This window comes from Argopecten irradians, chromosome 3, assembly GCF_041381155.1.
Source record: "Argopecten irradians isolate NY chromosome 3, Ai_NY, whole genome shotgun sequence".
NCBI lineage: Eukaryota > Metazoa > Mollusca > Bivalvia > Pectinida > Pectinidae > Argopecten > Argopecten irradians.
This window is the reverse complement of record NC_091136.1, coordinates 2563697-2591695: the sequence shown is the minus strand read 5'-3', so window position 1 is coordinate 2591695 and position 27999 is coordinate 2563697. Positions and strand designations below refer to the sequence as shown.

The following is a 27999-nucleotide window of genomic DNA, read 5'->3' as shown; positions in this document are numbered from 1 at the left end:
TTTAAGGATTAACCTCTTAGTTTGCTTAGTTTATGAGATGATAAACCCAATGGAGCACGAGGTAAATTGCGTAAACGTAATGGTGGGTCCATAATTATGTAAACTGTAACTAACATTAATCCCCATATCCTTGTGCTTGTATAGTGGAACTGTTGCCCTTTTAAAATAATACATAACGACCTGTGCCTTCTGGTAAAGTTAAGTGGAACAAAGACTTTGATCTTGATGATGCATCTTGGTCACAAATTTACAAAATTCCATACCATATATCACCACATCTGAACAACAAACACTTTTCTTTTTTAAAGCACATCTTTCTGTTTCCTCTTATTATATTTACAGTAAAAAAAGTGAAACAATAACTCATACTTTATGGGAGTATAAAGAAGTACTAAATCTTTTAAATTGTTTCACAGCTCTACTTGATGTTTTATTCATTCCTTTTTGTTTCAATAAACAAGCTTTTATTTTTGGTCTACACTCCCATCAAAGCTGACAATGAAATTCTGCTAGTTATAAAACAGTATATGTATAGAATGAGATGTCTCCATAAGTCTCTCAGTGCTTATGGTCTTGTCAATTCTTTAAACGATTATCAAAATACTCAGAAATATATAGCTTACAGACAAGGAGAAAGAGCAAAAATATTATTATTTTGTTTTGCCGATATTATTTCCTATTTCTTCGGTCTTCTCTTACTGTACGTGCCACTCTAAATACCATCTCTCTGGCCACCCCTGAGTCTCCCCTTTCTTTATCTTTTTTTTTTCTCTCTCTCTTTGTTTTTCTTTTCTGTTGTTTTTGTTTTTCCTCTCTCTGTGCGTATATTTGATAGTATAAGGTGTATGTGAAGAATGAAAGTGTCTTTGTTTGTCCTATCAAATGTGTTACAAAATTTGAAAAAAAACCCAAAAAACAAAAAATTACAAAAAAAATTCTCACTGCCGAGTCGTATATGCAGGAGCAGAAACAACGGGTGAACGGGAGTCTGTGGTAGCTACGCGCCTGGTGACTCTAAGTTTTCTAAGGTGAAATACAGAGTATATATATTGTGCCGAAATTCTATTGCTTCCACAATTGTGCCTCATAGCTTTACCTGTAATTTAAGACTCGAGAAAGTCTGCAATAGACTACAGACTTTTGTACCAGATGTGAAAGACTTTTATATTATTAATTCTTTTTCTTTATTTAAACATTTACAACCAGTGGAAATATCATCTAATCTGAAAAGGAAAAGTCTTTGCCTAATCCGTCCATTGTCCATCTCCCATTCTGTCTGAAAGTTATATTTTTTTATCAGAGAATTAGATTGCATCATCTATCATCAGTTCCCTTCGTCTCAGGCTTTCACGGAGTGAAATTATTGTCGCAGAGTAGTATTATAAACAGTGAAACCAAGGGAAGCAACTCTGATAGCTCAGATTGACTCTTCATTACACACAAGGTAAAAGGATAACAAGATAACGAGTGGAAGTCAAACAATGTAAACATTTAAATTGACTTTAGTCGAGAATAAATAGGCTTCTAGGTGATTTAAGTCTCTTAATTCTCCACTATTTAAATACTTACATAAGCTATTTCTTATATTTATCATCTACAATGGCAATCTGATTAAAATACAGATCCTTAAAACCACTCCGTTTGACGGAATGGTTATAAGGATCTGTATTTTAATCACATTTCTACAATCAATGGGTATATGAAGAGCAAAGGACCATGCCTTTTTGTTGAGGTCTGGCACTAAATGTGCTGCTGTGTCCAGCTGTAATATTTTCAAATACATATTCAGTTTTATATCTCCAGCATAGTGGCTATGTGGTTCAGGCATGAATATGGTTTTGCATTTTACACAGATTTCACATGGCTAAACATTTAATAATTATCTCCCCTTTCACATCTGGATGTATACATTATGAGAATGTCAAGTATTGTATAACAGTTTGATTTAGTTTAAAATCTTTGAACGTTCACCTTGTGTTGAAATACTAATTTACCTGAAGATGTTGATTGTGTGATAGTGATGAAAATAGCAGTAAAACAATGCAGCAAGAAAAAGTTACATAATAATTTTAATTAAAGTAACATCAAAAGATGGATAGGAAACCACAAAACAAGAGTTGATGAATAACATTCACTTTTCACTTCAGATGTTCTGTATATTTCACCATATCAACAGTCCTGTTTTTGTGTCCATTTGCTGTAAGAGTTTTCTGTGATCTTTCCTTGTTCCGCTGAAAGTTTGATTCTGAAGATTTCTACCCATCACAGTTGTACAACACACACACAATCTAATGTCGGCTGCCTATATTCTATCTTCTCTGCTGTAATATTTGCCATAGGTTGGGAACTGTGACAATACATATGTGGAAGGTATATAGAGAACCACCTGCATCAAAAATCCACCAATGTAAACCTCCTGCAATGAAAAAGTTTAAAAATCATACAAAATGACTGCAACGAACATAGCAACTGTTTAAATTACATTGTGTATAATTCTACTTCATCACAGTTAGCTACATATAGAGCATATCAGACTTAGATACTGACTTAAGTGGAAATGAAGACCATCGGTCTGCCTAAAGAAAATAAAAATGAGTGCCCTGGCAAATTTATCGGGCCCAAAATCTGAACTCAACTATATATGTATTTTGAATCTGATTGGTTATTTTGTGTCAAAGAAAATTATTCAAACATAAGTTTATTTTAACAAATAAATGAAATAAATGATAATGTATTACAGTAAAATCATCAAAATTACATAAACAGGCAAAAAAATCTGTGGCCCTCTGCAACATAAAAAATTAGGGGCCCGTCAAGATTTTTAGGGGCCTCGGGCCCCCAATCTTACATATATAAGTATCAATTCACAAAGGCTGCATATGACCAATATGCCTATAAAAAGTCTCTCTTCTCGGGATGTACATCTATATAAGGATTTTGCCATTACAATTCAAACATATACAACTGTGGACTTTTTATACTATAGCCAGCCAACGCAATTGCAACCAAAGCAAGCCCTTGCTCATGCATATTATAGTGGTCACACATTTACAGACAGTGGGGTACGGACAAAAGCCCCCCCGGACAAAAGCCCCTTAGGACATAAGCCCCTAGGACAAAAGCCCCTTGGACAAAAGCCCCTCCATACTAATGGAAAAGAGGACAAAAGCCCCTTCATTTTTCAAAAAAATTAAATTAAAAAATATAGTAAAAAAAATATAAAATATTTTCTTATATCAGCTTTTTTTTTCTTCAAATATACATGTAGTTCAAAATAAGACACAATGTAATAATTTACTGGATTATTGGGATTTTACTAAAAATTTGATAAATTGATTTCATGATTTAAAGAAAAAAAATGTAAAAAATTATATTGATGTTAAACTAATTATGACACTATATGATAGAAATATCTTGTAATTAAACATACTTTCCTAATTATCTATATATAATCAATGCAAACATCAAGCTGTTAGCCTGGTAGGTGTGTTATAGATAAAGTAAACATTAATGGTTTCTTGTATATATAACATTCTAATGTCTATGTATACATGTTTTTTTTATTCTTTCTTTGATATCAATAACTCAAAAATTAAAAAAAATCAAATCATCACATCATAATTATGCTTTTTTATTATGTTGACACTCTTCTCTGATAATACCCAAATGTATCAAATAGCAAATAAATATCTAAAAAAATAGAAATAAGAAAAAATACATTATTTTATAAAGAAGGGGCTTTTATCCTAGGGGCTTATGTCCAGGGGGGGCTTTTTTATCGGGTTTTTTTTTATCTAGATCTCTTAAACGTCTAAAAATGGTCTAAAGGCATGTGCACTTTGGTGGGTCCATGATTATATAATCTGTAACTAATTCTCAGATCCCTGTGTCTGGTGGGTCCATGATTATATAATCTGTAACTAATTCTCAGATCCAATCTCCAATCTGAATTTTATATAACGAGAAAAGAAATCGGGGGCGAAGAGACCAAAGGCAACAGTCAATTTGGGACGAGTTGATATCAGTGACCAAGAACAAATTTACCAGTTTTGTAACTAATCAAACTTCCAACAACCTTTCCCATATATTAGGATAAACAGTTTGATAATGGTTCGTTTATGCTTTGGTAAGACTCTTTTTTTATATCCGTATAGTTTAATTTAAAATTATCAACCGTGTACGTGAACCGATGTGCCCTTTTGCCCTTCACATGTAAATTTGAATTGCAATCTTTTCACCAAAATATTGTCATAAAACACAGTTATGATTTACTTACAGCTTTGGTTAATGGGTTAAGTGGAGGAGTAGGACTCAGCATGCCCCTCGCCTGTGATTTCATAGGCGATGCTACTTTGGATCCAATGCCCAAAACACCTCGCATAACACCGGCCATCGTGAATGTTTTAATGGCGGACGTACAAAGCCCGGATCGAATGCTTTTCTTGAAAAATTGAAAAATCCCTAGTATCAGAAATAATTTCCAAGGAAATGGCATTAAATAAAACAACTCGAATTGTTATATTATTTATTTGCTTGATTACGTATTCAAATATAAATAAAATTTGTGATATTTTGTGCGGGCCTATCGTCATGAGAAAATGCAGTGAACGTCAAGGGAAAGGTGATTGAAATGAATCCGGACATTTTCTAGGAGTAAACAAACCTGATGTGGTTCGGGAGAATAGTCATGGTAGGTCAAGATTATACAGAATGGTTCTGAAGTTACACGGATGATTGAGTTGTATTCTGCTAGCCATCGCGTTCATTATTTAAGCGTGAGTAATATAAACATCTCATTGGTAAAATATGAACAACAATTTTAATCATGGATTTGACGTCCTGTCAATGTGAATAAGAATCATACGATCATGCAAAACATCCCCAATATGATATAAATATTTGATACTATACTGTATACAGAGGGATTTATGTCTTGATATATCAACACTGGTAGAAACTAGAATACATGTAGCAGCAACATGAATGTCACCTAGTCAGTGTATCGAACAACAATCTATCAAATATCCCCTTATTTATAACGTCTTGATGTGACAAAGCACAAGATTATAACTGGTTTAGAAGAGCAGGAAAATACATGTTTTTGATTATTGCCCATTTAACCATGAGTTTAACCTGTTGTGATATTTACTAAATGTATATTATGTACTTGTGTAGCAGGATTAATTCGACTGAGACGATCATTGCATCCGTCTAGTGTTCGAGGATCTGGGATTGAAATCCAGGTCTGGCTGCGCTACATTTTTTTCTCTTCTATGTAAAAACTTGCATGCATGTTAGATCTGTTGAAACAATCTCTAATAAATGGATATTTGGATTAAATAAGAAAAATGTTGTTTGCGATCATGTAGCCTGATCAGGTGCTCAGGTAAATCCTCTGGCTATCTGCAGGTGTTCATCTGTCTTTGGACATTACAGAGTAATTACCTCCCTTGCGTTAAGGTAGCCATATGTGACGTCTTTAAAAATTATTTTGTGAGCGAAATTCACATTGTTTCCTCTGAAAATCATGACATAATGCTCGTCAACACATGATATGTCACAATCCTACAAGGACAGATAACTCTGTAATATGGATATACAGAATAGTGTTCAGAGGGTGTGGAATCAAACTTTGGTCAGGCTGTGCATTTATCCACTCCTACTACGTTGGGTGCTTGTGGCCAAATTACCCGTCGCCCAGTTTCTGGACGCATTTTATATATATATGTCTACTGATGACTGAAATCAAATCTAATTTGTGCCTGCATGTGTATAAACCACACCAACCCTGCTCCTACACTTTTTACTTGAAATTTGATTCCTAAGAAATCTTCAGGTTATTGAGACTCTCAAACCAAACAATTGATTCTTTATATACTAATACTGTCTGAGCCAAACGTAGCATTGCTCTGCAAGCCTAAGGGCTTGAATTTAATTTGCAAACAATTAATTGGAGGCTTTGCTGTTCTAAATAGCTGTCTTAAATTTGAACCTGATAATTAAGTGCCAATGAGAAGATGTACGTTTAATAAGGCAAGATTTGGACTACCCTTTCTCAAAAGTATTGCACAAACTAAGCCATAAAGAAATCTATTAAAGCAACGAATGACTTTCATATTTTTGGTCTACAATTTAATATGAGATATTAAGGGAAAAAGAGTGAAGGATTAATAATAGGGTAGGGCCGGAGTGCTTATTTGATTGAATATATGCAAATTAAGTTGAAATTCAACTGCAACACCAAATCTTGATTGATATAAATTTTATCATTGTCTATAGGCTTTTAGATTAAACCCATGAGCAAATTGACGAACTCAACCTCTGGTAAAATTTTGTTAGAGTATATATTTCTGCCATCAGTAGAACAGTTAATGTAGGTATGTAGTGAGTCCTCCAAAAAGTTCAATTAGTTGGTTAACATCACAGTTTACTCTGAACTTAACAGGAACAAGGAACAATGTTCACCCTCATAACAAAAATTTGACTTAAATTATATGAAAAGAAATGTATATTATTACTTTGGTTGAAATATGTGTACATTGTACATGTGCTTCGATATTCATTCAAACAACTTTAAAAATGCATTGGTGCATATATATGTACATATGTATGCAGCAAATGCAAAAATAATGATCAGTTTAAATCATAAGAGTAGATATTTCCCTCTGATGTCACTGAAACGAGCACATGTAATTCGCTTCACTCATATATTTACACTTGTAACTGTGTGTAGTGTTCAATTTTCAGTGTGTTGTCTTAAAAAAAATTGTTTGCTTAATAAATTACCTGAATTTGAAAAGTATTTTTAAATCAATATACCGGTATATGTATATGTAACTATAGAGAAAGTACTTTAAAGTGAATAGTTGGGCAAAGAAAACCAGTCTAAATGCGTTCATTGGCCTTCAAAAAGTTCTCACATATTAATACGATGGTCAAGTTCCGCTTAGTTTCCCAGTTCTGACCATTAAAGTAAAGAAAAGTTGAAAGCATTGAAAGCGAGGCTGCGTGGAAATGTAACTACGGACATACTGAGCCGGGAGGACGTTTTAGAATTTCCATACTTTAAATTAATTTCTTCGTACGCAGACAGATTTTGACGAGAGATTTCATTTTTCCATTTCATAAGAAATTATACTGGATACATTCACACCATTTTTACCGACTTTAGCCATCCTTGCCCGACTGTTCTCTTTAAAATCAATATTTACATGTAAATTTAGGTCTAGAGATAGAAGACTTTTTGGTCAGACATTTGTTTGTTACAGGAAATTAACAGTGATTTTTCAGGGTATTTTGGGGAAAAAGTTTATGACACGAATTGGCAATTTTTAATTGCGAAAAGAGCGGTTTTAGGGAAAAGTTACCCATTACTGAACATGGCTGTTATATTAGGTAATTAAATATTGTATTACTGTTTTATTTGATGTTACATGCTGTTTTTACATGGATCTGTATTGTATCAACAAAACAATCTTTTATCAGGACAGTTTTTTAGGTCATCTGACCTGAAGGGTCAGGATGACCTATAGTCATCATGCTCCGTCCGTCGGCGTCCATCGTCCGCCGTCAGCAGTGCGTAAACTTTTCATTCAAACGACTTCTTCTCAATAACCATAAGGCCTAAAGTACTCATATTTGGCCTGTAGCATGCAGGGATGAAGGGCTACCACAGTTGTGAAAATTATTGACCTTGACCTACTTTCAAGGCCACAGGGGTCAAAAAGGCTGAAATCTTTGAACGACTTCTTCTATATAACCATAAGGCCCAGAGTACTCATATTTGGCCTGTAGCATGCTGGGATGAAGGGCTACCAAAGTTGTGAAAATTTATTACCTTGACCTACTTTCAAGGTCACAGGGCTCAAATAGGCTGAAATCTTTGAACAACTTCTTCTCAAGAACTGTAAAGTTCAGAGTACTCATATTTGGCTTGTAGCATGCTGGGATGAAGGGCTACCAAAGTTGTGAAAATTAATGACCTAGACCTACTTTCAAGGTGACAGGGGTCAAATAGGCTCAAATCTTTGAACGAATTCTTCTCAATAGCCATAAGGCCCAGAGTACTCATATTTGACCCATAGCATGCTGGGATGAAGAGTTACAAAAGTTGTGAAAAGGAAAGACCTTGACCTACTTTCAAGGCCACAGGGGTCAAAAAGGCTAAAATCTTTGAACGACTTCTTCTCAATAACTGTAAGGCCCAGAGTACTCATATTTGGCCTGTAGCATGCTGGGATTAAGGGCTACCAAAGTTGTGAAAAGGAATGACCTTGACTTACTTTCAAGGTCACAGGGGTCAAAAAGGCTAAAATCTTTGAACGACTTCTTCTCAATAACTGTAAGGCCCAGAGTACTCATATTTTGCCTGTAGCATGCTGGGATGAAGGGCTACCAAAGTTGTGAAAAGGAATGACCTTGACTTACTTTCAAGGTCACAGGGGTCAAAAAGGCTAAAATCTTTGAACGACTTCTTCTCAATAACTGTAAGGCCCAGAGTACTCATATTTGGCCTGTAGCATGCTGGGATTAAGGACTACCAAAGTTGTGAAAATTAATGACCTAGACCTACATTCAAGGTCACAGGGGTCAAATAGGCTCAAATCTTTGAGCGACTTCTTCTCAATAACTGTATGGCCCAGAGATCTCATATTTGGCCTGTAGCATGCTGGGATGTAGGGCTATCAAAGTTGTGAACATTATTGACCTTGACCTACTTTCAAGGTCACAGGGCTCAAATAGGCTGAAATCTTTGAACAACTTCTTCTCAATAGCCATAAGGCCCAGAGTACTCATATTTTGCCTGTAGCATGCTGGGATGAAGAGCTACCAAAGTTGTGAAAATAAATGACCTAGACCTACATTCAAGATCACAGGGGTCAAATTGGCTCAAATCTCTGAGCGATGTCTTCTCAATACCTGTAAGGCCCAGAGTACTCATATTTTGCCTGTAGCATGCTGGGATTAAGGGCTACCAAAGTTGTGAAAAGGAATGACCTTGACTTACTTTCAAGGTCACAGGGGTCAAAAAGGCTAAAATCTTTGAACGACTTCTTCTCAATAGCTGTAAGGCCCAGAGTACTCATATTTGGCCTGTAGCATGCTGGGATGAAGGGCTACCAAAGTTGTGAAAAGGAATGACCTTGACTTACTTTCAAGGTCACAGGGGTCAAAAAGGCTAAAATCTTTGAACGACTTCTTCTCAATAACCATATGGCCCAGAGTACTCATATTTTTCCTGTAGCATGCTGGGATTAAGGACTACCAAAGTTGTGAAAATTAATGACCTAGACCTACATTCAAGGTCACAGGGGTCAAATAGGCTCAAATCTTTGAGCGACTTCTTCTCAATAACTGTATGGCCCAGAGATCTCATATTTGGCCTGTAGCATGCTGGGATGTAGGGCTATCAAAGTTGTGAACATTATTGACCTTGACCTACTTTCAAGGTCACAGGGCTCAAATAGGCTGAAATCTTTGAACAACTTCTTCTCAATAGCCATAAGGCCCAGAGTACTCATATTTGGCCTGTAGCATGCTGGGATGAAGAGCTACCAAAGTTGTGAAAAGGAATGACCTTGACCTTCTTTCAAGGTCACAGGGGTCAAAAAGGCTAAAATCTTTGAACGACTTCTTCTAAATAACCATAAGGCCCAGAGTACTCATATTTTGCCTGTAGCATGCTGGGATTAAGGACTACCAAAGTTGTGAAAAGGAATGACCTTGACTTACTTTCAAGGTCACAGGGGTCAAAAAGGCTAAAATCTTTGAACGACTTCTTCTCAATAACTGTAAGGCCCAGAGTACTCATATTTGGCCTGTAGCATGCTGGGATGAAGGGCTACCAAAGTTGTGAAAAGGAATGACCTTGACTTACTTTCAAGGTCACAGGGGTCAAAAAGGCTAAAATCTTTGAACGACTTCTTTTCAATAACCATAAGGCCCAGAGTACTCATATTTTGCCTGTAGCATGCTGGGATTAAGGGCTACCAAAGTTGTGAAAATTAATGACCTAGACCTACATTCAAGGTCACAGGGGTCAAATAGGCTCAAATCTCTGAGCGACGTCTTCTCAATAACTGTAAGGCCCAGAGTACTCATATTTTGCCTGTAGCATGCTGGGATTAAGGGCTACCAAAGTTGTGAAAAGGAATGACCTTGACTTACTTTCAAGGTCACAGGGGTCAAAAAGGCTAAAATCTTTGAACGACTTCTTCTCAATAACTGTAAGGCCCAGAGTACTCATATTTGGCCTGTAGCATGCTGGGATGAAGGGCTACCAAAGTTGTGAAAAGGAATGACCTTGACTTACTTTCAAGGTCACAGGGGTCAAAAAGGCTAAAATCTTTGAACGACTTCTTCTCAATAACCATAAGGCCCAGAGTACTCATATTTTGCCTGTAGCATGCTGGGATTAAGGACTACCAAAGTTGTGAAAATTAATGACCTAGACCTACATTCAAGGTCACAGGGGTCAAATAGGCTCAAATCTTTGAGCGACTTCTTCTCAATAACTGTATGGCCCAGAGATCTCATATTTGGCCTGTAGCATGCTGGGATGTAGGGCTATCAAAGTTGTGAACATTATTGACCTTGACCTACTTTCAAGGTCACAGGGCTCAAATAGGCTGAAATCTTTGAACAACTTCTTCTCAATAGCCATAAGGCCCAGAGTACTCATATTTGGCCCGTAGCATGCTGGGATGAAGAGCTACCAAAGTTGTGAAAAGGAATGACCTTGACCTTCTTTCAAGGTCACAGGGGTCAAAAAGGCTAAAATCTTTGAACGACTTCTTCTAAATAACCATAAGGCCCAGAGTACTCATATTTTGCCTGTAGCATGCTGGGATTAAGGACTACCAAAGTTGTGAAAATTAATGACCTAGACCTACATTCAAGGTCACAGGGGTCAAATAGGCTCAAATCTCTGAGCGACTTCTTCTCAATAACTGTAAGGCCCAGAGTACTCATATTTGGCCCGTAGCATGCTGGGATGAAGAGCTACCAAAGTTGTGAAAAGGAATGACCTTGACCTACTTTTAAGGTCACAGGGGTCAAAAAGGCTAAAATCTTTGAACGACTTCTTCTCAATAACCATAAGGCCCAGAGTACTCATATTTTGCCTGTAGCATGCTGGGATTAAGGACTACCAAAGTTGTGAAAATTAATGACCTAGACCTACTTTCAAGGTGACAGAGGGTCAAATTGGCTCAAATCTTTGAGCGACTTCTTCTCAATAACTGTAGGGCCCAGAGTACTCATATTTGGCCCGTAGCATGCTGGGATGTAGGGCTATTAAAGTTGTGAACATTATTGACCTTGACCTACTTTCAAGGTCACAGGGGTCAAAAAGGCTAAAATCTTTGAACGACTTCTTCTCAATAACCATAAGGCCAAGAGTACTCATATTTGGCCTGTAGCATGCAGGGATGAAGAGCTACAAATGTTGTGAAAATCAATGACCTTGGCCTACTTTCAAGGTCACAGGGCTCAAATAGGCTGAAATCTTTGAACGACTTCTTCTCAATAACCATAAGGCCCAGAGTACTCATATTTCCTGTAGCATGCTGGGATTAAGGACTACCAAAGTTGTGAAGATTTATGACCTTGACCTACTTTCAAGGTTACAGGGGTCAAAAAGGCTTAAATCTTTGAACGACTTCTTCTCTATAACCATGAGGCTCTGAGTACTCATATTTGGCCTGTAGTATGCGGGGATGAAGGGCTACCGAAGTTGTGAAAATTTATGACCTTGACCTACTTTCAAGGTCATAAGGGTAAAAAAGGCTAAAATATTTGAACGACTTCTCAATAACTGTAAGGCTCAGAGTACTTATATTTCGCCTGTTTTATGCTGTAATGAAGGCCTACTAAAGGTGTGAAAATGGATTACCTTGACTTATTTTCTAGGTCACAGGGGTCAAATAAGCTCAATTCTTTGAATGACACTTGTAACTAACCGAAAGGTTCAGGGTACTCATATTTGGCCTGTGGCATGCTGGGATGAAGGGTTACCAAAGTTATTGAAATGAATGACCTTGACTTTCTTTCAAGGTCAGGGGTCAATTAGGCTAATATCTTGAATTTTGAAATTCTTCTCAAATTCTGCCAGTGTGATTTAGCTGATACTTGCATATGAAATGATCCGTGTCATGGTCCTGACCAAGTGTTTTTATATTTTATGTTGATCTGAAATCCAAGATGGCCACCACTCCCGCCATCTTGAAAATATATTTTGAACTTATTCTTAAGTTCTTCCAGTGTGATTTTGCTGGAACGTGTCTGAATAATTTTGAGGAGGGAATAATTTTAAGGATACTGACATTGTCCCAACAAAGTGTTGTTGTTTGACGGGTTGACCCGAAAACCAAGATGGCCACCAAAGCTGCCATCTTGAAAACACATTTTGAACTTCTTCTAAAGTTCTACCCATGCAGTTTGACTGAAACTTGCATGAAATGATCCTTACATGGTCATGACCAAATGTTTTTATTTTTTAACCATGACACCATATATATATCTAATTAATTCCCTATACAGCTATTGCCAAGGTAGTCAGATGACCGTTAAGGCCCTTGGGCCTCTTGTTTTTCTCAGCACTTTGATTTGGGAATTTTTTCATTGTAATTGGGAAAAATATAGGGGGTTTGGCATTGGGAATGGGGTTGTTTACCGACCCCAATTATATAAGGAGTAAAATCACTGATTAATTAGATATTACATCTAGACTTACATCGATCCAGATGCATATGGGATATAAAGATCTTACGCCATGAGTGTTCATTTCATATGATATTTTATGAAACGAGTCTAAGAAGTTTTTAGTTTTGCGAGCCTTGGCAAAATTAGGTAAAAAATGGAACCAGGTCAAATTATAAGTAATATATGTTAAAATATTTTAGGCCTCTCATTTTTGTATGAAAGGAATTTTTTCCACTGAATGTTGATTTGAAGGTGGATAATCCAGGATTGATGAATACAGTATGTTTGTTAACTTACCGTATTCGACCCAATAATTACTGTAAAGCTTGTACAACGTAAATATAGCTAATAATGATAATGATTATACAAATGATCTAACACAGATACATGAAGTATTATATATTGTAGGTATGGAAAATCATCTACATAGCTTAATCAATTGAACCAACACAAAAGTATTAAGTTTTTATTTCAGCATTAATCAGATCTCCTGATGAACTTTTCCATTGTCTATCCGTGCTGTATATGTGCATTGGCATATCATGGCCCAGCCCTGATGGAGTATGAGCTGTCATGAGGAATCTCGCTATCATCAACAGTTTTTGAAGTTGTTTACGATTTGCTTATCACATCTCTCTTACTGGAGCCAGTTTAATCGGGACATATGCTTGATAATTGAAGAAATATGAAACTGCAGGAATTGCAACAGGGAAAATGATCATATGCTGGTGTAGTGAAAGGTTTCATATTCTAAAAGTAGAAGGGGTGGAGTTATCATTAGTGATATCAGGGGAGATCTCTGCTAGTCACTTTGATGTCTATAGCTGGCAGAGAGGAATGGGTTAATGTTCTTTTGAAGTACATGTACAACACATGTTTAAAAAACCCTACAAATTTCATATGTGAGTCGACACACTTATTAGTGCAGATATAATAGATAAGGATCTATATATATATGTGTGTGGTAGTATATACTGTATATACCCATAATATAGGGTCAAGCAAGTAATTATATGTTTAAATATAGCATGTTGATACAAGGTATATTCTTATTTTAAGTTCTTGATCGAAACAACAAAAGTTAAATGGATATATTGAACAATATAGATTTTTACAAAGAAAATATATGTATATATAAAAGGGTTACTGTCTGTGTTACATATCGACACTGTAGACAAATAAATTTGTTCAAGCTTTTGTTGTCAAATATGAACTTGCTACTCCAAAATTATATTAGTAAAGTAATTAACTAATTATGTAATAATAAGACACTTGATCCTTTTTGCCTCTTAGAGATTACAAAGCCATTAAAGTTAGAGCTAAAACTGCAGTGGAGTTACATTATGGTGCCCGTAAGGGGGAGGGTTATTAGGGGTGAAGTTTATTTAAAATTGTGTAACGTCCTGGTAACAGCCAGGTTATATAGGAGGTGAGAGATAGTAGGATGATTATCTGGAGACTGTAGTCCCGAATCTGTGAGAGATAGTTGGATGATTATCTGGAGACTGTAGTCCCGAATCTGTGAGAGATAGTTGGATGATTATCTGGAGACTGTAGTCCCGAATCTGTGAGAGATAGTAGGATGATTATCTGGAGACTGTAGTCCCGAATCTGAACCTTGTAGTAATACAGCATATTTTCAAATATGTAACCCACTTATGCCAACCCACCCCACCACCCAAAAATGTTTCCATGTTTGAAGATAAATTTTAGAACATCCTTTATCTTTCTTTAAACTTTATGTATCTTTGCTTTCAGATTTGACCAATTGTAAATGACTTCGAGAAAAGATACAATCCTACAGGACGTCCCACATTTTGGACATGATTGACCGATCAGAATAACCTCTGGCTGTCCCCTGGGATAAAAGAGTTACACCAAATCATGGGTGTTAACTCTTCCTTTCCCGAGAGCTCCCAGCAGGTGGCTCGGGCAGCTTTCTCTAGACTTGCTCATGCCTATACAGTATCAGATACAGATATTAATGTTCGAGATAAGAAAAAGAAAGCATCAAAATTTGCAACTTTGAGAAAAAAGCTAACTAGAACGCGGAGACACAGTCGATCTCTGGATTATGGTAAGGCGTTACGCGATTTAACAGCATCATGGTCCCTGGCCGAAGTCAAGGCCCTGATTCAGGAATATGAAGCGTTAGTTTCACTCAAAGAACTGGCTCTTGCTGCCAATCTTGCTAGACCGGTGGCAAGTTCTTTCCGCCAGGATTTGTCCAATTTGTTTGATAAAAAGTTTTCCTCAGATGTTGACCTTGTGTATCGTGGGGCGTGTTTCCCTGCGCACAGGGCACTGTTGTCAATGAGGAGCCCGTATTTCAGAAACTTGTTGAGTCGCTACCCAGATTTCAACATGCAGGTTGCCATCAACTTCAGGACGGTAGGAGTCGACGTGACATTGTTTGCATCACTTCTGCGTTACCTATACACAGACTCCATCAATACGGAAGATTTAAAACACGAACATAAAAAAGTGCTTATAAAACTAGTAGAGGAGTTTGGCATGCCAAACCCACTGGAGCAGGATTTACGGAATCTGCTGGATACCGGGGATTACAGAGACGCAGTGTTAGTGTTTTCTTGTGACTTGGCGACAGACATGTCTGATTCTATGTCTGCTTCCATGACAGAATCGTGCACAAGCAATGACTTTCCCTGTAAAACCACGCAGCATGAACTTTACTGCCATAAAGCCATCTTGGCCGCTCGGTCCCCTTTCTTTAGAAACCTTTTATTGAGGAGAGCTCGGTCAGGGGAGGAAATTACAGACCGTACTTTGAATACACCTACTAGGATAGTGCTTGATGAATCTGTTATTCCAAGACGTTATGCGAGAGTGCTACTGAATGCGATATACCAGGACACGGTGGATTTGTCGTTAATTCTACGGGGAAGTGCAAGTATGTGTAGTCTGAGCGAAGCCCAGGCGATTGTGGCAGGCAAAGGGCAGATGACAATAGTGGATGAGGCAATGGAGGTGTACCAGATAGGACAGTTCCTAGACTTTCCCATCTTGTCACAAGGTTTGTATCATCAAGATTTGGTGTAATCAATTATTTTTACAATTTAAATCATTTCCTTGCTTACTGAATACTCTCATTATATAAATTTCAAAATCTGAAAAACAAGAAATGCAATTGGAATAAGAATTACCTTAGATGTAATTAATACTATTAAAGGAATAACTTGAATAGATTTTTGATCTTTATAGAGAAATACTACAAATCTTTAAATGTACTTTTATGTAAGTAAACTGCAAAGCACTTTACAAGGAGAGTACACTCAGATTTTTGTCATATCTCCATAACATGTATAAAATCTATTCAAATTCATAATTATAATTCAATTTACTTAAGGTAATCTAAAGATATTCACCTCAGAATTCCAAAGTCATTTTGGGAATCTTTTGTTTTTCTATGAAATGATTATGCCATTGTCTTAACCACTCATGCACACATAACATAATATGAAGGCATTTTTGTTCATTGCATCAAACAAACTAGTAGCAGACAAAGATAATCACAATCAAATGAATACTCCTACTAGGATATTTTTACAATCATGATGTAACATGTATTTCAGGTTGTGAGGACATCATTATAGAACATATCAATCTAGAGAATTTGATCAGTATCCTGAGCTGGAGTTCTGAGCCACATGGTTCACAGTGGGTACATCGACAGGCACTACATTACCTGACAGAGGAGTTTCTTCAGGTCGTCCACTCACCCGTACTCTTCGAGCTCAACAAGGAGTATCTGATAGAGGCTCTCAGTTCTGACTTCTTACAGGTAAAGTAGTTATAGTTCACACTGTATATGACATATGTCATGTTAGTTATGTGTAACAAGCACCGCTTCTGATATATTATAGGGACAGGTTTAATGGTATATATTTGAAAAGTGTTTTGTCATAAAACATAACATAATACAATTTATTACTTAAGCTTTCAATCAATATTTTGTCCCTTCCTTTTCTTTCTGACGGGTTGTACTTAGGCCAAAAAAATAATATGTCTGTTTAGGGTTACATTGGCAAAACAAATAGGGTCGGTCAGTCGGGAGGATAATCAAAATTTTTTTTAGTGTCTTTCACTCTAAAATGATGCCCTGAACCGGAGTATGAGATTGAAATCCAGACTTTTTGATTTGATTTTTTTTCGTAGAAAAATAGGAAAAAATTAGGGTCGAGGGTAAAAAGTTAGGGTCGGTCGGGTAACCCTAAACAGACCTATTTTTATTTTTTTGCCTAATAAGTATTCAAATTAATTTCTTACATGCTGAATTTGCAAGATAAAATTAAAAGTTAAAACACAGTTACTCTTTACAGATTGAAATTACTAGTACAATTTTGATCTTTGTTATTTACATTAGTTTACAACATATCATTTTACAAAAGACAAAATAGTCAGATTGAATTAGATTTATTGACAAAGTGACAGATATTATACAGTATATCACAATAACATATCGCCAAACAGTTTGTAAACATTGGTAGAATTTAGGGACCAAAAAGGGTCGAAAGCATATTAAGTTGTTTTCTTAAGGTTGTTTTGTGTTATAGGCAGGAGAGTTAGATGTATTGACAGCCGTCCTGAAATGGGGAGAACATCAGCTCATTCGCCGCATTGAGGAGAGAGGTATATATCTGGAGATCAAATTTTCTTCTACAGAACTTTGCAGTTTAGTGATATATATATATATTCCTTTTAGGTATGAGGGTGGTATCGATGTAATCAATGAAGTTAAAGTTATCATGATAAGTGATGAAAAGTAATTCTAGTTTATTCAATGAGATATACAGAATAGATAAACAATATTTATCAATACACATGTAGACTGCTGATGTGCTGATTTTCAATCTTCTTCTTACATTCCGCTTGAAAAGACAGGTTTTGTGTTGCAATATTATAATTTCATTGACAATTAATTTAAGTTCTTTTACACTGTTTTCAGAACCCAACTTACTGAGCCATACAACACACAGTATAAGTAAGAAAGGTGTAAAGAAACGTGATCTGAATGACATAGAATTAAGGGACATTTTAGCGGAGTTACTGCCCCTGATTCGTGTGGATCACATCATTCCTTATAATAATGACGTACTAAATAGTGCAATAAAACGTGGTTTGGTGAGCACGCCCCCGTCACACATGTTAGGGGACGACACGCCGGGCGGACAGAGAGTATGTGCCTGGATCAGAAGTAAACATAACGGGATGTATACAAGACCTCGAATCTTCTTGCCCTACTTTGAGGAAGCAAAGGTAACTGTAATGTACTTATATATATATATTACCTAAGCATTTATGTCATTATTCATCAGGGTATGAAAGAAATTTATTACATAACCCGTTGAAATTAAAAAATAGTGACATCAATGCTTATACTTAATTTTTCAGACTGCTTCATAAAGTTAAATGTACGATTCCATTGATTTTCCAATGCATTAATTTTTTCCAAATGAATACCCAACGTCGACATCCCTATTGTGACGTCATGTTAATATCAAGTTTCCGCGCCATTCTCAGATTTTTTTCAAAGTACCTGGTAGTTTGAAGAAAAAGAATATGCCAGCCAGAAAGCCAGATTTAGTAATAAAAGAAAGAAAAATTAATTATAATGCAATGTCAGTTTTATCGTTTCAATTTCTTACGTTGTCATACTTTTAAAGTTAAAGAAATTATCTTTCAATATTAGTATTACACCATTATATATCATAATGAGGAACTCAGATAACCATTCATTTTATCTTTGTGTGTCATATGGTCTGTGGTCAGGCTTGTTGGAAGAATTCTTAGTGTGGCTATTTCTCAAAAAGAACAGATCTAGAAGGGATCTTTCTGAAAGCTATTGGAGACACAATCCTAACATACCACTGCCTCTCAAAACATATTATATCATACACAACACATGTGTACAGGCGGGGGAGGATGTCTATCGATAGGATTTTCAACTATATCAATCCAAACTAAACTTGTTTAAATTTAATATAATTTACATGAACAGTCATCCGTGTAATATTTAGTGAAAAATTTAATTTAAAGATTCTCCATCGCTGACAAATGGTATTTTTTTCACTATCAAAAACAGGAGCAGACGATTTCGTATTTTTCTTTAGTTACAAAATTTACTTACTTTATACCATTACCACCATTGAAAAGATTGAGCTTCTAATTTTACTTCACGTTGAAAATATTAAAAATAATTAATTGCATACAGAAAAAAATTTGGTGGCACTATATCCTATATGGAATGAAGTACTGATTGTGCATGCACCAAAAACAAAATAAATAATTTTACATCTTAATTTTTTGTGTAAATTAGGCATACATATACACTATTTAACACCAATTATTGTTAAAATGATGAGTATCATTTATGCTCTGTCAGCGGTGGAGCATCTTTGAATAAAATTCAAGTTAAAATTTGTAGTCTTTACAGCTTAGAAACATCACTGAATAAAGTAACAATTTGAAAGGTGAAAAAAACCCCAAGAAAACGAGTATTTATTAAATATTAATTCCATAATACTGCTTTATTCTACAGTCCATGCGAGACGAGTTTCTGTCACAAGGCCAAGATTCGGACACTGGTCGAGTACGGACAATCCAGATGTCTGCCATACCAGATACACTGTATATGGTAGACGAGGCACAGTATCCAGCTGGACACAAGGGGCTGACCAGTAGTTCTACAGTGGACATCATTGCTGGCACCATTCCAGGTATAGTAAAAAAAAAAGGTTTATCAAGGCAGTTTTATTGATAGGGTCTTGATGTAGCTTATTATGACTGAAGAAAATCTAATGTATCATGAAAATGGAAAGCAGTTTTGTAATTTCAATGGAAAATATTTTGACTTTATTGCAAATGAACTAAATTGGATTTTTAGCAATTACTTTGAATAGATTGATAATAAACTTAATTTTGGAAAAATCTTGCGCATGTTCAATTGAGTTATCTCCCTTACACTGCTAATGTATACCACGGGTAAACTTGTAGATTTTGAGTAACAGTGTTATTAACAGTATTGCTTCAAGTATACTGCATTTTTCTCAGCCAGTTTTAAAGGACCAAATTACGTATCATCAGAAAAGTTTAGATGAACATTTTTTTTCTGATTGTTCCTGAATTAGCTATTGATGTATACATTTTAACTGTGAACTAAGATCAGAGGATATGTGTACATACTGTAGATCAATCATTCAGCTGTGTTTCAAAATGATGCAAATAATCCTCACAATCTAAACTGTTAGAAGGGAATCTAAGTTGTAGATTTTTCATATTTAATGTTGTTTTACATAATTGAGGTTAGAGAATTTTTACTCGTATAATGGGGCCCTGCAGGTAGGGCGTTAGAATTGTACCTGCTGCCCCTATTGCATGATCGTAAAAGGCGACTAAATTTAGGATCTTATCTTTTCTCTTCTTCCTAACTGACTTTATCTTTCCTAATGCCTCCCTTGGCATCGCCTCACTTTTGGCCTTGAGTTGAGCGTTCGCCCCTGTGAGGCAGGCTCTGGGTTCTGTCCCCTGGCCGAGACACACCAAAGTCTATAAAAGTGGTAGTTTCTGCTCCTGCTTAGCGCTCAGCATAAAGGGAGTGGGACGACTGGTTCGCCCGTTGTCAGTATAATGTGACCGGGTGGGGTGTGTTGCTTGGTGTCTTCGGCGGCATGCTTCAGTGATATAGCACTATAAAAAGGGCAATAGTTCCACTATACAAGAAGACACAACACGAATATACCGCAGTCTCCCAAAACACGCACCTCGCACAACATACACTCAACACTACGCATACATGGGAGGCCGTCCTTACATGACCATAGCTGTTAATAGGACGTTAATAAATCAAACAAACAAACAAACAAACAAACAAACTCGTATAATGGCTCTTAGTTTGCAATATCTTGATATCTGTTTTTACAGTTCCTGACTCAAACACCCTGAAGCTGATGATGCAGCGTGAAGCCGAACTCCAGAGCACCAAGCTATGTCAACGTGCGTACGGTCTACCATATAGTGACCGGCGTGCCATCAACTGCCAGGTCCAGTTGCGTACTGTCCGAGAATTTGGTATGCCAGACATCACCATAGAAATACTACAAAACAGTCAAATGTATTACCCCAACAGTGAGTCAGTTCCAGCCTCTCTGCAGCTAAAACAGGGCCGATACTACCAATCTCCAGGTCGACAGAAGTCCAGTCCGTCGCTCAGTAGACACAGTAGAGGCAGTCCCTCCAAACCAGTGGCCCCGGTCACTCCTACTCGTATACAGCCCAATAGGTCAAAAGAGGTAAGACATTATGCCAGTGTTCAGTATATGGCTCTGCTTCCCTGGGGTCTATACAGCGTTGATGGTTTTCTAACAAAGATATATAGTACTACAAAAACTAGTTCTGTGTATGAGAAAAAAACCTTTGTTTGTTGCTGTAGAACAACAGCAGCTATGTATACATTATTGATTAGTTGTAAATATTGTGATAATTGATTCAGGTAGATCTTAAAATCCTTACAAAATATATATTCCACACGTTTATTAGCTCGCCTACTCGAAGAATAGGGGGAGCTAATGTTGTCATCCCGGCGTCGGCGTCGGCTTCAGCGTTGGCGTCCCATTTTACGTTAAAGTTTTTGAGCGAGTTTCTGTTTCATCAATTGTTTAAACTTAAGTCATCATAAATGTTTATGATTTTATTTTCCTAATGTGTGTGGATGCTGAACGTGATGATACAACCAATTTGGGGCCCTTTAGGGGTTTTTTGAGTCTGTTAATTTCTCATATTTCCATGTTAAAGTTTTAAAGCAAGTTTCTATTTTGTCTATTGTTTAAGCTAATTAAGTCATCATAAATGTTTATGATTTTATTTTCCTAATGTGTATGGATGCTGAACGTGATAATACAACCAATTTGAGACCCTTTAGGTTTTTTTTTGAGTCTGTTAATTTGTCATATTTCCATGTTTAAATAGTAAATACGTGAACATCAACTTCTTCTGAATAGGCGAGCTTTGCTGTTCTCCAACAGCTCTTGTTTTATGTTATACAATGGTTAATGTATTGAGTATTTTTCAATGGAAAACACAATATCCTGAAAGTAAATCATACGAAGTTTGTTCACTCACATATGAAAATAGGAAAGTAGCATTCATTTCTTGCTCATGTATATCTGGTGGATCTTGGTCAAAATCAAATTAAGATTTTAGTCTTGGAACCACAAATTTCTTATTGATGAATTAAGAAATTCTTTATTGGTATATCTAATTATAAATATATATTGATTTGTGTGACTAATCATTATCATATTGAATATTTTTCAGACAAACACCAGTCCATGTAGTGAGAGTGCCTTAAGTGACATTATGCCTGATATAGCTATGGCTACGTCGTCCATGGGACAAGTCCGTGTTCACGAAGAATTTGAGCTAGATATTGGTGATGGCAGCAGTCACCTTGGAACTATGTACATTTGATCACAGGCATTATAACGACAAATCGATCACACAGATTCAACAATCAGTTATGGCAATCTTCACCCCATTTAACATTTTCAGTACCTTCAATAACAGCCTATTTGGTAACTGGTTCCAACAATAAGGGCAGTAATGACATGGTCACCAGGGTTACTTGTATGGAGAAATGGAGTTATCTCCCCTTTTCTACACATGGATTTTCATTGAATTATTATATGTGTATTTGACTATTTACACATGCATATTATATATTTTTGACACTCATTCAATGATAAACAATTCTTATATGTGAGCTTTGACCTGTAGGTACACAAATTTATCTACCATCAGATTAATTTGGCTGTATAAGAATGATCATTTTAAATATTCACACACTTCGTTTGACACTTGATAGGGCAAACCTGGTTGTTGCTTTGCAGAAACGGAAATCAGATAAATCTGAATATGCATCACATGAGAAAGATATTGTTGCTGTCTTAAGTAGTATGGTATGAATTGTTGTAGACTATAGGATAATCTAAATTTATTTATCAGTTTGAGGAATCTGTAGTAGATGTATGAAAATGGACAGTGTAGTATTTATTCAAGGCACTATATGCAGTTATTTTTGCAGTTATGATAATAAGCTGATATGATATGTGACTTACTAAACATATGGCCATACGAAAGCTAAGATATTTTAAATTGTAAAATTTAAAATGTTTAGCTACTGTCTTCTATTGTCAGATATCCACATTTTGGTACATATAGTCATTGTTACGTCATTAAGAAACATGCGAGGATTTCTTGGGTTTTTTTTACAAACAAAGGACTTTAATTTATTGAAATTATCTTAATTGATGGAGAAAATCAAACACAATGCCATGATGACCTTAGTTTCTTACAAAAAATGACTTTATAATCAATGCCTGCTATGAAAAACAAAGTTTCTCCTTATTACGATTTAAGATAGGAAGTGCTTCATATGTAGTTATGTTATTGAAAGGCCCACTTGAATGGAAAAAGAAGGGAAAGGAGAAAAAAGATCCATCTTTCTTTTGACTAATGAAGCAGGTTCATTTTGGATGTAAAGTTTCTTCAAGACTCTATTAAGATATTACTTGTCATCTGAAAAAACCTGTTGATGATACTTCTTTGACCTATATTATTTGTGTCAAGATTCTTGAAAGAATAAGATCCAGAAGTGGGGCTGTGAAAATTTGTTTAGAAGAGATTACTTTAGTAGTACTGCATGACTGGTTTCCCTGGGTATTTAAATTTTATTGGTCGGCCATATAGTCAGAAGGTCAAGTGATATATGTGCCATATTGATTATTGAATTGTGATCACAAACTGGTGTTATGACAAAACTTATTATTGCTATGTGAGAGAGACCTTTGACTAGAACATCTACCATATTGGTACTCAGTGATTTCTCCTCGGGAAAATGGAAAGGATCTATTTTGTTTGTTTGCTTTATAATTGAAATTTCAGTCAGATATATTTGTTAGAATTAGATTAAGGAAATGTGATAAAGAGTGCATGGAAGGTTAAAATTATGGTACAGTTGTTGGATCACACAACATACTATTACTAGGTACAAAAACAATGTAGGCAATGTTCAATAGAGATCAAACAGACGTATGACCACGAACCAAAGAATGAATTTTTACCAAATTTGGTCATCATCTTTTGGAAGGCGGAGTGGAGGGGAAACAATTTTACACTATGAACTCTCTGTCCAAGTATGAGACAATTATTTTCCAATTTATTGGTCATGAGGTAATGAATGAATTTTAGACAAGTCTAATCTGGTAAAACACAGCCTTGGATGGGATCAAGATGGGGAACACTACTTCATGTAATCATAAAGTACTAAATGTCTTTTAATGGATATTGATGAGACGCATCTTTTGTGGAACGAAAACAGATCTCCTAACTGGCCCCCTGGGGCCTAATGAGAGATGCCATTGAGACAATCCTTCCAATATACAATAGTGATAAATGGATTTGTGAGAAACTGAGAAAAGTTTAGTGCTGTAATCCTTGTCAACTGAACGTTAAGGAGTTCTTTAACTTAAAATTCCCTATAGGAAAGCACTACAGAAGTTAAGGGTGGACTTAGGAGCCTTCCTTAAAACCTGTAATGTATTCCTTTAGAGAACTTTAAGGTAAGAAACTGGGCCCTGTATTATTAATGATTTAATGTTCTTAGGTGGTGTTTTTGGGTACTGGGCTGTCGTTGCCCAGTTTTTGGGTACAGGGCCGTCGTTGCCCAGTTTTTGGGTACAGGGCCGTCGTTCCCCTTTAGATTAAAATGTATTGATTAAGCTTTGATAAATAAAGATTGGAGGAGACAAGCTGTTGTTGTAAAATAAACCTGATATACATATTGTTGATTACTTTATGAAGACTTACTGTAAGAGAAAGTCTAACACTACTTAAAATCTTTTCTGTCTTTAATTGGTTGGTATCATAATGTGCAATATTTAATCTAGATTCTCTGTAATATTTGAAACTGTTTGCATGTAGTGAAAATATATATGTTCGAAGGTCTGTGAATAAAACTAAAATATTTTTCTGAAGTAAATGGAGAGGATAAAAAACTCAATGTTTCATAAGTTCGGGGTGCTAATGGTTATAGATTTTTTCAATCAATCAAAATGAATATTAAGTTGATAGTAAGTTTATACTGTAAACATTGATATTTTCGCGAGTCCTTAATTTCGCAATTTTGCATGTGCATTTAAACCTTCAAAGTGTTGTTAATTTCGCAATCAAGCGGCCTTCACAATTTAAGCGTAAATTTCCCCCTCGTGAAAATTTCTACATTTACATGTAGTACAGTACTTCATTGTAAGGAATATGAAAAATGTAAAAACAAAGAAAACGAGAATTACATCAAAGAACCTAGACAATTCCTATAAGAGTTGCAATATTTTGTCAAAATGTGTACTGCCATCATTCTAAATTTAGAATACAATTTTCCTTGTTAATTTTGCTTAATTTAGATCAAGTTTGGGTATATATATCAATTGATTGGTGTATATTTCATACACTTTTTTGTTATGTCTGTATCCAGCTGTGTAAACCAATGCCTTTATCTTCTATTGCGTCTAGAAGTAGACCTCTTCATTTTAACATTGATTACGTAAAAATTGTATATTTTGAAATGATCTGTTATGTGTGCTTTAAACAGAACTGTGTTGTTGAAATCAGTCAATTTATATAGTTTATTGTGTCTGCAAATATGTGATGGAAGTTCTGTGCTTACAGAAGTTAAGAAAACAATATTTTACTCACCAAAGGAAAGTGGGGAGGGTATAGAGATTTTCAAAAGGCCCAATGGCCATAATGTACGTGGTTAAGGTTTTGGTGCCAATGTTGAAATACTGTTTTTTTCTGAACAACTTATGTTAATATCTGGGTTGCTATAGGATTATAAGAGTTATTTCAGGTCTGAGCAATCTATTTAGGATAAAAAAAAAAGATTTTTAGAATTTCAAAACACTTCAATTGTTCTTAGTCAAGGTTTTAGAAGCACAATTGTTGGAATTCTGTTTCCTAGACATGAAGCATTGGTTTCTGCCTTATTTTGAACACATATATGTGCAATCATTTTTTTCAGGGAGAAAACGCCAAGTTTTGAAAGTTGTGCTTGTGAGTTAATGCTGTTGAATGAGAGTTTCATCGTTGTCAAACCACTCTTGATGCTTAAAGAATCATTTTCACTGAAGACATTGTATCCAGTTTGTTTTGTTGACAATTTGTGAAATATATTACAGCCAATATTGTATTTGATCATCCATGACACTTTTCTATGTTTACGAATTGGTTTTTTTTTATGTTTCATCCACAAAGGAGAGGTAAATAACTTTATTTCTTCAAAGTTGAAGTTTTTAGATGACTATTAAGTTGACTTGTACATACTTCCGTGCTCCAGGCCTTACTTTGAGGATCGATGGGCCTTTATTGTGATGTCCCGATGTTCTACTCCCTGTAGTGGTTTTCATATCAAACTTATTTATTATTATTATATCTTCATCTCGTTGTCACATCATTGATGCATGTCACTCTGTTATTTTTGTAACAAATTCTTCAATATTTAAAAGATGAATAAATTTTACCTTCTATCAAATATGAAAATAATGTCGTTTTTTTCTGTTTTTTTTTTTTTTTTTTTTTTAAATTGAATGGAATTGTATTTCGAATGCAAGTATTAGAACTCCCAGACAGAACACTTGTCTGATTAGTTTCATAGTGTTGCCTGCTGACAACTTCTATGTATAACACTATGTTGGTGGAGGTGTCCTATCTGCCTTATATTATAAAGGCTCAACAGACCGAAGTCTCTTATAAGTCTGAAGGCCAACAGTTCAACATCTGATGTAACTAGGTTTCATGAACTTTCCTTAAAGTTACTCCACCGCCAACAGAGCATAAACAATACTCATTACTTGAACAATAGCATATGTTTAATCGTGTGTGTATGATTAGATTAACACAACAAGTAATACAAAATAATTGATTAGCTCTCCTATCAAAGAGAAGGGGGCATATGTAATCACTTTGGCGTCAGCGTTAAAGTTTTGGTGAAATTGTTGAAAAACTTCTCTGAAGCAACTGACATTGATTTCTACAATAATTTTGAATTATAATTGTTGCTATGGGTGGGGACAATCATTTAAAGGAGTTAAATGCTGGATTTTTAGAATTTCAAGAGGCCCAATGGACTGAATATCCAGGTTGAAGTGTTGGTGCAAGTGTTGTAATACTGTTATCCGTCACAACTGACACTGATTTCTGCAGTTATTTTGAATTGTAGTTGTTGTGATGTGTAAGTACGATCATTTAAAGGGGGGGATGCTGAATTTTGAGAATATCAAGATGCCCAAAGGGCTGTAAAGTTATGTAATGACATAGCTATATTTTATAATATAGGTAAATAACAAGGAACATGAATTAGATAAACAATATTCCAGAGGCGAGCATTGATGTCACTGTATCAAACAGCTGTTGTTTTGCTTTTTATGTATGCGCAATCATTACTTCATCCCATAAAGGACATATTTCCATGGAATTTTTTTTCCGGACGCAATTAATTATTTTTTATTTATTATTTTGAAGTAAAATCATAAACTTAAACTTTTCAATAGTGGTAATGATGTAAAGTGAGTAACTTTTTGTAACTGATGAAAAATACCTATTGGTCTTCAACTGTTTTTGATAGAGAAAATATACAATTTATCAGCGTTGTAGCATCTTTCCTTAACCTAAAATTATCCATAGAAAATCACTACTATGTTAAGGAAACTTAAGATTTTTTCCTGAACTTCTGTAATGCTTTGCTAAAGTGAATTTCAAGTTAGGATTTCCTTAAAGTTGAGGAACGTTTATGAAAATGGTCGTGGAGTTTTAATACCAACAGTTTCCGAAATGTAACAATTTAAAAAAAAATCAGACATTGAAAATTGTTTATTACAAACAGTTATTAATACTAACATATTCTGTGTAGTAAAATTGCTAAGATAGGATATTTCCCATGGCGAATTAAAAATAAAACCAAATGGCGAAAACAACATTGCAATAGCCGAAGTCTTTATGTGGTAATGTTGAATCACGTGCACATGTTTCAGGTATATTGCTTTAAAAGCTTGTAAAGCTTTGTGAGTTGTTCGATTAAAGAATAATATTAACGCAGATTTTCTCAGCCAATCAGAAACGACGCCATTTTTTTTCCTTTGTGGGTTGATAACGTACATTTTTATGCCAATGGAAATTCTGGTTACAACCAAACTTTATTTGATAAATGCACAAAATATCACACTTAGT

General features: G+C 35.5%; 1 protein-coding gene and 1 long non-coding RNA gene across 3 annotated transcripts; one reads left to right on the top strand and one right to left on the bottom strand.

The window, feature by feature from the left end:
* Positions 1-2051: 2051 nt before the first annotated feature.
* Positions 2052-4415, bottom strand: LOC138317301 (uncharacterized). Its single transcript, XR_011207756.1, has 2 exons — positions 4277-4415; positions 2052-2416 (listed from the first exon to the last, which is right to left on the bottom strand). It is a non-coding gene; the product is annotated as an uncharacterized lncRNA (long non-coding RNA).
* A 166-nt stretch (positions 4416-4581) lies between these two features.
* On the top strand, positions 4582-26305 carry LOC138317300 (BTB/POZ domain-containing protein 7-like). 2 transcript variants are annotated; one of them, XM_069258868.1, is made up of 8 exons: positions 4582-4690; positions 14461-15736; positions 16296-16504; positions 17277-17352; positions 17669-17979; positions 19262-19439; positions 20644-21011; positions 22036-26305. In XM_069258868.1, exons 2-8 carry the CDS (start codon positions 14587-14589, stop codon positions 22186-22188), a joined length of 2445 nt encoding a protein of 814 aa, XP_069114969.1. In that variant the 5' UTR covers positions 4582-4690; positions 14461-14586; the 3' UTR covers positions 22189-26305. The 2 variants fall into 2 exon arrangements, with proteins under 2 accessions (XP_069114969.1, XP_069114970.1); XM_069258869.1 differs by having other exon boundaries at positions 4629-4775.
* The last annotated feature ends 1694 nt before the right edge of the window (positions 26306-27999 follow it).